The following is an 11,820-nucleotide window of genomic DNA, read 5'->3' as shown; positions in this document are numbered from 1 at the left end:
CGTATCCGTGATATTATGTCTCGGTGTTGATTTCGTGTGTGCTCAAATGTTGCTATTCATTTACTGTTTCTCTAAATGTGTATCACCCCCGCTATAGCAAAGCACATATGTTTGTCTAACAAGTATGATCATGATAACCACGGTGACGACGAAGGCAGTTACAAGCGGATATAGCTTTGCTAGAATAGATCGATCGAGTATCACGGTGGCGTCAGCGTAGTTAAACCGCAATTCTCGGACTACTATATTCCACGTTTCTAAACGAAAGGTCGACGCATTCCTTCTTGCGTGCGGCTTTCGTTCAAAACAGAGGCAAACATACTGACAACACAGGTCTGTTTTATTTACAAAAGAGAAAAAATAAATAAACTGCCAGCAGCACCGACTGTTCAATTTCATCACCAACCATCAACAGCACCAAAAGCAGCATTCACTCCATCGTCCATCATTTTCAGTCCCACACTGGCTGCTCGCAGAATCACTGGCCTTATGGAGTCACGCCGAAGGGATCAGCGGTCCAGCCTAACGCGATGACGACGATGCGGCACGAGGCCATGCTACCAAGGCGGTGCACGGGCCGCACATCTTAGAAAAGGCCTACGCAGGTCTCTAGATCGCCTCAGTTTAGTCACACGCTGGAAGCCCAGGAATAGTCTGTTGTAGGGTGTCAAGTATTAACACATTCACATTAAATGGATTCATCAGTCATGATTTCCGATAATTAGCCGATCGGCATTATTAAACCCCGGATGCACGAGCTTCAAAGCATACTCGCATTTATTTAAAATTCGTGAATAACACTTAAATAGTGAAGCATTGGTAACATTAGTAAACAAGGTTCGACGGCTGCATCAAAAATGAGAGGCAGGAAAGCTTGCGTAAATATTTTCGGCGGTAATTTTTTTTTATATAATGCTGCGCAGCCACAAAGATAAGCGCTGGTGGACCTGCCTGGACGAGCCTGCGTCCGACCGTAAGTCCGTATACGCTAGCGCCCGTGCGTTCGCGTGCCTCTTCGTGAGATTTCAGCATGAGATGGGCAACGTTTTCTTTGTGGATTCCGTGGGAGTTTTGGACAATGTGAAATCGTTGTCGCTTTGGCCTTTAGTGAGATGTGGAGGGCGTGCAGAAAACAGGGAGATACCATAGACAAAAATAATTGTAAAAATATCAATTGTGGGGTTTTACCTGGCGGAACCTCGACATAATCACAATGCACGCCGTAGGGGAGGACACCGGATTAATTACGACCACTTGGGGGTTCCTAGTGTGCACCTAATTATATGTACAACATATGTACAATATATGTAATTATATGTTTTTGTATTTCGCCCTCATCCTGATAAAAAGACAATAACAGCGCAAGCAGTGGTAGTTCGAGGCTAACTTGAATGACGCTGTAACTAAACTTAGACTAAGGCCACAGTATTAGTAGCGTCAGCCACTTCGAGCTTGCGCAGCGCGCTGTCGCGAGCTCTCCTTACGCTCATTGCTGTAGGAAATTATAAGCCATCTTAATAAGACTATCCGAACTCGCCAGCGTGTGACGCGAGCGTTAGCAGCAGGTGTATAGTTGCCAACCGGCGCCTGACTGGTCGAAAGAGTAGCGGCGTGACTCCCACTCGACTCAGTAACCCAACGCCGTCCGTTGCGTTGCCACGTTCATTAGCGCAGTCCAATCTTCTCGTAGATCCAGGTGACGTACGGCGACACGCGCGTGAACACGGTCGGGTACTGCGCCGTGCCACTGCACGACACGCCGAAGCTGTACATCCCTATGACGGTCCAGTGTTTTCCTTCCTGTATCATCAGCGGGCTGCCCGGGATGCCCTGCAACAGTGGGGGTGTACGCGGAAGGGGCGAAACAGAATAACAACTCGGTGCCTGTTGTTTTTGAGTACGCTAATCACAACGGCGGAATGAAACGCACACGACAGGAAACAATGTATATGCAGCACCTTTCGCGCTTAATTATTCGTTATTGCGACGGACGCTTGTAATGCAGCCTCGGGCGCTAAATGCCCTTAGGCTGTGCGAATGATATTACACCGATGTCTCGCACACTGTGAGATACGAGAATAGAAGTTTGTCTTCCCGTGTTCACGTTTCATTCCGGAAAACAAAAGCATAACCAAAATTCTAACTTCTGCATCGCGTTAGCGCATTGCGCGTGTCAACAGACTGCTATTTCTCTGTGCTTCTGCGTTGACGTGTTCATTCTGCTCACGTGCAGTACTGTTTCACCTGTGAATGCAATAATAATAATTGATGAGGTTTTACATCCTAAAACCACGATATGATTATGAGGGACACCGTAGTGGAAGGCATTGGAAATTTCCACCACGTGAAGTTCTTTAACGTGCACCTAAATCTAAGTACACCGGCCTCTATAGCATTTCGCCTCCATCGAAATGGAGGCAAAATGGCCGGGATTCGATCCTACGACCTTAAGGTCAGGTCAGCAGTCGAGCACCATAACCACTAGATTACCGCGGCGGGTGGAACTAATCTGTGAACGTATACACAGATGAAATAGTGTTGTACAGGCACAGGACGAACAATTTTACACAGAAGCACAGCCCGACAATACTGTGTTGACACGAGCGTAGCGTGCGTTCTCGTGGTACAAGAATAGCCACAATACACGAAGTGCAATTGTACGCTGCTTTAGAAGATCTCGAAGTACCTTGAGGGATAAAAGGTTATGCGTATGCGGGCTACAAAGATGGAGCGATGGCAGAGAGGCACTGGGAAATGCACGAATTGAAAACGTCCATTAAAAAAAGTAATGCAATATACCACATTACTTTGCTTGAATACGATGGCGTTGTTGATTGCTTACCACACTCATTCAAACAGAATCACTCGTTAAGGAAAATCCTTCGATACTTTTCCCTGCACGCAACGCTTCCTGTAGCAGTGTGAAATGTCTCGCATGAAATGGCAGACAGTTCTTTAAAGGGTGAGAGTTGTTGCACTGTAATAACTAACAGCAAACGTTAGATCGGGCTTCTTCAAAAGATAAACATTCGAAGCTCACATTTTACATTGTATCTATGTTTCGGAAAGCACGAGTTGCTGGAAAAGCAAGATTCCGCGATCTACGAATGTCCGTTTAGTCAGCTAAAGTTAAATATCAAGAAAAGCAAAAAAATAAAACGCAACGAAAGAACGCCGTGCTGTTAGTTGCAGCGCGAAGGCGAAGAAGGGCCACAGTGCCAGCAACTCACCACGCACTCGTTGCCAACGTTTGCGGTCAGCTGGGTGCAGATGAAATCGTCGTGGCTGATACCCGCCGGGTATGGGGACAGATCGACGCCGGCGTACGTGTTGTTGCAGCTCGACACGCCGATCACTTGGTAGCGCTTCTCGCCCATCGAGCCTGGGTGGAAGTCTGCGGCGAAGAGTTATAGACCCTTTTACTGTTTACAAACACAGGCCCTGGACGGCTTCCGGTTTTGTCCACCGACGTACACCGTATACTAGCGATGGCGGGAAAGGCTATAGCCTTGGCGAGTAGCCCGCCGATCTTCAACACTTTTCACCCTGTGTTTCGCCAAATATTTCAAATAAGTATTCTTCTAAGCTCTACACATCATTATAAGAGGTACCCTTGAATTTTACGCGCCTTCCTTTTTATCTGAAAACGTAAAAAAGAGACTTTCCTTACTCTGAGACAAATTAAAAACGCGCTTTCCGCTTCGGTGTTAGAGACTGATAAATGAAGTGACCGGAACTTTCTTGGGGAACGCTTGCTGCCACTATCGCAATCTTGAAACCGTCTATACGTGCAAAGGCGACAACAAATCTATTGGCGAACTCTCAGTGAGCACATCAATAATGTTACGTGTAGCCGAGTCGATGAGCGTCTTCATACGCAATGAAGGTATCTGCCCTGTAGTAGAACACGGTTTCTGACACATCTGTCTTTTGTATTCATGTGCCATGGTTACGATTTGAAAAAATATACCATAGAAAGTGGACTGAGGGCAGCCGTTTGCTTCTCTAAAAATGTTGTTGTTTCTATTAATTATTCTGCTTTTATTATTTCAGCATCAGACTAAATGAATTGAAGCTACCGGCACGTGTACATCTCTTAAATACAGATGTAACGGTAACAAAAGTACCAGTAAGAAAAATTGCCAGTTCACGCTTCTTTCTTGCACACTGTGCCCTTAGATACATGCTCCTGCTGATCAGTCGTCGTTTTCTCTCTTGACGAACTTGCACCTGTTACGTACCACCTGCATATGTTGCTTGCACCTGTTACGTGCCACGCCCCGCCACGGTGGTCTAGTGGTTATGGCACTCGACTGCTGACCCGAAGGTCGCGGGATCGAATCCCGGCCGCGGCGGCTGCATTTTCGGTGGAGGCGAAAATGTTTGAGGCCCGTGTACTCAGATTTAGGTGCACGTTAAAGAACCCCAGGTGGTCAAAATTTCCGGAGCCCTCCACTACGGCGTCTCTCATAATCATATGGTGGTTTTGGGACGTTAAACCCCAGATATTATTATTATTGTTACGTGCCACCTGCTACGTACAGACAGGTCGTGGTACCGTGCCCTCATTAGTAAATAGCAAGCTCCCGCAAAAGACCGCTGTTGCCTCCAATATTTCGGAGCACATCTTTGTGCGTTGTCGTGCCCGTTCACTCTTCTTTTCTTTTTGCATACGATTAGCCGTATGAGACACAAGCGGATTCAGGCAAGAGGCTTCACGAACGAGTGTAAAAACGAGTGTAAACACTAGGCAAAAAAAGTAGCGAAAATTTCCAGGAACCAGAAAATGTATTTACAATCGTTTACCAGCCTAAGTGTCTGTCTTGCTCACATACTGCTTTCGCTATCACAGAATGACATGCGCCTGTTCTTACAAGTCACTCCAGAGTACAAAGTGCTTTGCGAACACGGACAGGTTCGCGTGTGACAAAGCATACAGCTGGACTCTGCAACAGAGTCTGACAGCTCGCACCAGCCGATGGATACAAAAGGGAGGCCATTCGGAATGCAAAGTTTTCGCGAGTAGCTCCTCCAATGACGAAGAACAAATGCCTAATTCGTTCTTCGTGACCATGCACCATTCACGCGTTTTTATCGAATTCGTCATCGTTATTTGGTTCTTGTAACAGCTGGTATACTTATTTTCATGCGCTTTTGAATAACCATTCAGTTGAAAGACAGCGCTCGTGCCGTCTGGTCTCCTATTTTGTCCGTGCCCTTTTGCGTTGTTGAACCATGAGCGTAATCCAACTTGTTCAGCTTCCTATCCTTATTCAGAATTGGTAATAGGCTGCAGTCTTACCCCTCTGGCGGTTGGACCAGCTGACGGCGTCGAGAATGCTGCCGTTAAGCTCACGCCTGGCGTCCAGCACCACGGGCAGACAGATGGGCACCAGTTCTCCTGGACTGAGCGCGGGCTCGAACCGCACCACAGACAGGTCGTGGTAACCGTCCGGGACACGGAAGTTCGGGTGCGCCTCGGCACTCACCACTCGTCGAAACGTGACTGGCGCGTTCGGGACGTTCAGCATCACGGCGCTGTTCCTCCTGTAATCAAAACTTTTATCCTTAGGGACGTTCGCCTTAAAGCGAGGAGGCATGAGGAAACTTATGCCAACGCCATATGCACGTTATGTTCTTCTTTCCTGATCTTTTCTTTTTCTTTTCTGTGAGCGGGCTGCGTTAGCGCACAAGCATGGACTTTCGGGTTTAAAAAGTCTCCTTTTTTTTACGATTTTGTGTGGCAACGATATTGGATGTGGTATAGGCGAGCAGCACTCGATTTTGGTCTCATACGTGCTGTTATCACTGACCGTTACTTGAACTACTTAGTTGAGCTTACAAATACTTGATCACGTTATGGTAGCGCTAATCAGCGTATATACGAACATGAGAGCAGCACAAGTGTGGGTTTGTGCTTGCAGAACGGGGAAATGGACAGATGTTGATGGTGTTGTGACAAGCGCTTTAGTTTAGGGAATGCTTGAAGCAATACCAGCGCGTGAAAAGCCACGGGACAAGCGCTTCTCCCGCGTGTGACCTATTTTTTTGTTCTGTCTCATCCTGCCCTCAATGATATTGTCACTGAGCGCAAGAAGCCCTCAGAAAGTCTTTGTAAGCATGTGAAAGCAAAAGGAATGTGCCTCATATTGTTAGAAACAGGCGTCGGTTGGCGGCACTTTGACAGCAAGCAAGACACATGCGAAACCAGGCATTTTCCTGCACGCCGTTTGCGCCTAGGCTGATGGGGATCGGAGAAAATGTCTGCACGACAACGCTTCAGGTGAATGAGAGTAAACCACTTGATCTGTTGCGCATGAACGCACCTTACTTAGTCGTAGCGTATCTTGCTTGAACTCAAACATAAATCTTACGTTATCGAACTGCAGTCGAACTGCAGAGACCTAGCTTGTGTTCACGCAAAGAATTTGGCGAAGGCAGCCCACGCCCTTTTCTCTTCTACCCCCGCTCTGCCTTCTCCACACCTCGTCTCACATCCGTGCGAATTCTGAACCTACCCATTGTCAGGTCCAAAGCATTGAGCAGCTGTCAGTACATGCTGCTGGTCGAGCAACACGCCGGCACACCGTCTCGCGGGATTCACTTGGTCCACCACAGAAGCCTACGTATAAGAAAACATGCATGTGTGGCAGCTGCTTCACTCAGACTCCCACACCATTGGAACAGTTTCCTGTTCGAAAAGCACGCATAGGAAAGAACACGGAATTTCACTGACGTTTCGGCCGCGGTAGCGGACGTAATCGTCAGTTGCAAATTGGCCACCAAGAGCAGCTGCCTAAACCAAAGCAAAGGAGCAACAGGACATCGCATTGTAGAGTACGGCTGGTTCGTACGTGTTGTCAAACAGTAGAATTTCGGACATGACAAACACGGGATGAGAGAGAAAAAAAAAATGCCTACCGGACAGAGTGCTCTAGACTTCCATTCTTTTATTTGTCCTGTCGTCGCGTCAAATTCTACTGCTTGACAATATGTGGAGGATTCAACGTGAACATTACATTTATGATTTGCTCTCGTTCACATGAAAAACAAGAGAAATTCTATCGCTCTCATTTATGAATCTTTCAGAATATTCGCGTAAAATGTTGCAAGCAGCAGTGAACATTGATAGTTATCGCTAGAATAACACAATAACATTTACTAATCAACAATGATAATATAATCCAGGCTGCTTTTCTGGCTTCCCACGGGGTGTATAAATATGAACTGATATGTCTCTCTAAAAAAACAAACCCCACGGAAATTCACGAACAGGTTATTTGAGGTAGCCATCAACCACCAAATCGTCATATTTTAAATGCGAAGCATTTCTTAGCGAACTTCTGCGACTTTGAGCGTATCTATCTATCTATCTATCTAGCCGCCTACGACTTTGCGCTCTCCTGGTCGCTTGGTTAATCCAATGTGCACCAAAATTGGTATGGCGTAACATGACTGTATGACGAACATAAATGACAAGTCGTAACATGAAAATCATGACACGCATGTCATGTACAGCATGATTTACATGCCACGCTCATGGTGCGCTGTCGGCCGTTTCGCTAGCTTTATATACACCAAAATTGGTATCTTGCGACATGACTGTGTAACGAATATGAATAACACAAGTTAACATGAAAATCATGACACGCATGTCATGTACAGCATGACTTACGTGCCACGCTTATGTGGCGCTGGCGGCCGTTTCGCTAGCTTCATATACACCAAAATTGGTATCTTGCGATGTGACTGTGTAAGGAACATAAATAACACGAGTTAACATGAAAATCATGACACGCATGTCATGTACAGCATGACTTACGTGCCACGCTCTTGGTGCGCTGGCAGCCGTTTCGCTAGCTTTATATACACCAAAATTGGTATCTTGCGATGTGACTGTGTAACGAACATAAATAACACGAGCTAACATGAAAATCATGACACGCATGTCATGTACAGCATGACTTACGTGCCACGCTCATGGGGCGCTGGCGGCCGTTTAGCTAGATTTATATACACCAAAATTGGTATCTTGTGACGTGACTGTATAACGAACATAAATAACATGAGTTAACATGAAAATCATGACACGCATGTCATGTACAGCATGACTTACGTTCCACGCTCATGGGGCGCTCGCGGCCGTTTCGCTAGCTTTATATACACAAAAATTGGTGTCTTGTGACGTGACTGTGTAACGAACATAAATAACACGAGTTAACATGAAAATCATGACACGCATGTCATGTACAGCATGACTTACGTGCCACGCTCTTGGTGCGCTGGCGGCCGTTTCGCTAGCTTTATATACACCAAAATTGGTATCTTGCGATGTGACTGTGTAACGAACATAAATAACACGAGCTAACATGAAAATCATGACACGCATGTCATGTACAGCATGACTTACGTGCCACGCTCATGGGCGCTGGCGGCCGTTTAGCTAGATTTATATACACCAAAATTGGTATCTTGTGACGTGACTGTATAACGAACATAAATAACATGAGTTAACATGAAAATCATGACACGCATGTCATGTACAGCATGACTTACGTTCCACGCTCATGGGGCGCTCGCGGCCGTTTCGCTAGCTTTATATACACAAAAATTGGTGTCTTGTGACGTGACTGTGTAACGAACATAAATAACACGAGTTAACATGAAAATCATGACACGCATGTCATGTACAGCATGACTTACGTGCCACGCTCATGGGGCGCTGGCGGCCGTTTAGCTAGATTTATATACACCAAAATTGGTATCTTGTGACGTGACTGTATAACGAACATAAATAACATGAGTTAACATGAAAATCATGACACGCATGTCATGTACAGCATGACTTACGTTCCACGCTCATGGGGCGCTCGCGGCCGTTTCGCTAGCTTTATATACACAAAAATTGGTGTCTTGTGACGTGACTGTGTAACGAACATAAATAACACGAGCTAACATGAAAATCATGACACGCATGTCATGTACAGCATGACTTACGTGCCACGCTCATGGGGCGCTGGCGGCCGTTTAGCTAGATTTATATACACCAAAATTGGTATCTTGTGACGTGACTGTATAACGAACATAAATAACATGAGTTAACATGAATATCATGACACGCATGTCATGTACAGCATGACTTACGTTCCACGCTCATGGGGCGCTGGCGCCCGTTTCGCTAGCTTTATATACACAAAAATTGGTATCTTGTGACGTGACTGTGTAACGAACATAAATAACACGAGTTAACATGAAAATCATGACACGCATGTCATGTACAGCATGACTTACGTGCCACGCTCATGGGGCGCTGGCGGCCGTTTCGCTAGCTTGATATACACCAAAATTGGTATCTTGTGACGTGACTGTGTAACGAACATAAATAACACGAGTTAACATGAAAATCATGACACACATGTCATGTACAGCAAGACTTACATGCCACGCTCATGGGGCGCTGGCGGCCGTTTCGCTAGCTTGATATACACCAAAATTGGTATCTTGCGACGTCACCGTGTGACGAACATAAATAACACGAGTTAACATGAAAATCATGACAGGCATGTACAGCATGACTTACGTGCCACGCTCATGGTGCGCTGGCGGCCGTTTCACTAGCTTGATATACACCGAAATTGGTATCTTGCGACGTGACTGTGTGACGAACATAAATAACACGAGTTCACATGAAAGTCATGACACACATGTCATGTACAGCATGACTTACGTTCCACGCTCATAATGCGCTGGCGGCCGTTTCTCTAGCTTGATCTACCCCGAAGTTGGTATTGCGCGACGTTACTGTGTGACGAACATAAATAATAGGAGTTCCCCATGAAAACCATGACACGCATTTTCCTCAATGACATACAAGGCGGTGTATGCAGTTCTTTGCTGGCTGCTTCGCATTACATCGATTCCCACAATGAGTGGGATCTGCCAGCTTTTTATTTCAGAACGAAACGTCGAAGGTACAAAAACATCAAATCCGCTTTTAGCTTTCGCCTCGCAGTGTCGTGTGGCACGTAATCAAGGAGGAGGTGTTCTCATATTGGTAATAATATCTGGGGTTTAACGTCCCAAAACCACGATATGATTATGAGGGGCTCCGTAGTGGAGGGCTCAGGAAATTTCGACCACCTGGGGTTCTTCAACGTGCACCTAAATCTAAGTACACGGGCCTCAAATATTTTCGCTTCCATCAAAAATGCAGCCGCCGCGGCCGGGATTCGATCCCGCCACCATCGGGTCAGCAGTCGAGTGCCGTAACCACTAGACCACCGTGGCGGGGCATGTGTTCTTATCTTCGTCATCGCGACCGCAAGGACATAGTGCACTACTAGCCACATATTGGATTATGTGTAAAATGTGACGTGTATGCGCTCTGCCAAGTCGTATGCGGCTCAATAAAGTTTCGAACATTATATATATATATATATATATATGCGTGTGTGTGTGTGTTTGTGTGAATTTCGCCCTGTGCATTTTAAGAAATAATTTGGTAACAGTGGAAGCTCGGCGGCGTCACGCGTTCGACGCCAGTCAGCTCATTACCCCTCTTCTAGTTCACTGTACCTCGGCACACAGGGAAGAGCAACTGGGGATGTAAGCAGACGCCGGCTTTTTTATATGGGGTAGGGAACGAAGAAGGTAGAGTTACTGCGTATGCTACCTTTAATTAAAGGTAGCATATACAGCAACTCTAGAAGAAGGCACTCTAGAAGAAGGGTGAGGTGCGCGACAACTGGCGAGCACCGGAGAAAGTGCGCCCCACGCGAGCCCCTGTCCTGAGATATGCGTGAGACGAACGGTATGTAACCAGGCGTACAGCTGGCGCAACGGAAGGGAGAGCCGCCAGAGAGCGTGTGACGAGGAGAATGTAGCGTCAACACGCCAGATGTTCGTGGTCCTTGAGCATACTTTAAGTTATGACATACCATAATGTCCACTCTACAATATACAGCCCTGAAGTTTGTGTTTAGCGCGCTGCCGAAGCCACGCAGAGAGAAACGCGTGGTTCAAATCTGGTCCGTCAGGTGCCGCAACGAGTCCTATCCGATGGGTTTCTGAGATGTAATTGCCGTTTATACAAATTTCTCTTTATTATGCGACTCCAATTTTAATTTATGGCGTACCTTAATATACACTCTATCATATGCAACCCTTAGCTTAACCCGTGCCATTGCTTTTACATATATATTTTTTGAAAAATTCTATGAGGGCTTTCGGACAACTCGCACCGGCGCTTGACAGAGTTGTCTGGAAGGCAGCAAGAAGTGTCATTCAGTACTCGTTCCGCAAATAATTTTGATTCCCGGGCGTCTTTCACCCAAGTGTTCAAACAGTGACAGTCCCTGCGTTCCGCCTGAAACGAAATGCAGACGCGTCGCTTCTGAAAAAACGAATGCTAAACACACCAAGGTATACAGCACGCCGAACAGGTCTCATGCTGTAAGCCGGGACCGCGGAGTATAGTCTGGACAGACGCATATGTCGCAATCACCATAGGCGTGCGCAGGGTTCACCTTCAGGGGTGGGGGGGGCGGGGGACCCAGCGACCCCCCTCCCAATTATGTCAATGTATGGCGCTGACATTGCGCCCTCCCCCCCCCCCCCCCCGAGTCGCAACGCCCCCTCCCTATTATGTCAATGTGTGGGGCTGACTTTGCGCCCCCCTCTTAGGTAAACAGGGGGGGGGGGCAGGCCACGCCCCCCCCCGCCCCCCCCCCGCGTGCGAGCCTATGGCAATGACCATGGCTTCCAATATTTTTTGTATAGCACATGCGAGTCAACAATGACGCTGAACTTTTACTGCCAATA

The 11,820-nt window shown here is 46.8% G+C and overlaps 1 protein-coding gene across 1 annotated transcript in view; it reads right to left on the bottom strand.

The window, feature by feature from the left end:
- Positions 1 to 356: 356 nt before the first annotated feature.
- The window catches only part of LOC119394162 (transmembrane protease serine 9), a 44,889-nt gene continuing 33,425 nt past the window's right edge, over positions 357 to 11,820 (bottom strand). Inside the window, exons 5-8 of the mRNA XM_037661423.2 lie at positions 6,519 to 6,622; positions 5,303 to 5,547; positions 3,231 to 3,394; positions 357 to 1,830 (exon numbers count right to left, since the gene is read on the bottom strand). Of these exons, the coding sequence (XP_037517351.1) occupies positions 1,666 to 1,830; positions 3,231 to 3,394; positions 5,303 to 5,547; positions 6,519 to 6,622 (678 nt within the window). The 3' untranslated portion in view covers positions 357 to 1,665. The remainder of the gene's footprint in view (positions 1,831 to 3,230; positions 3,395 to 5,302; positions 5,548 to 6,518; positions 6,623 to 11,820) is intronic.

This window comes from Rhipicephalus sanguineus, chromosome 1 (genome assembly GCF_013339695.2).
Source record: "Rhipicephalus sanguineus isolate Rsan-2018 chromosome 1, BIME_Rsan_1.4, whole genome shotgun sequence".
NCBI lineage: Eukaryota > Metazoa > Arthropoda > Arachnida > Ixodida > Ixodidae > Rhipicephalus > Rhipicephalus sanguineus.
This window is presented reverse-complemented; position numbering and strand designations above follow the sequence as displayed.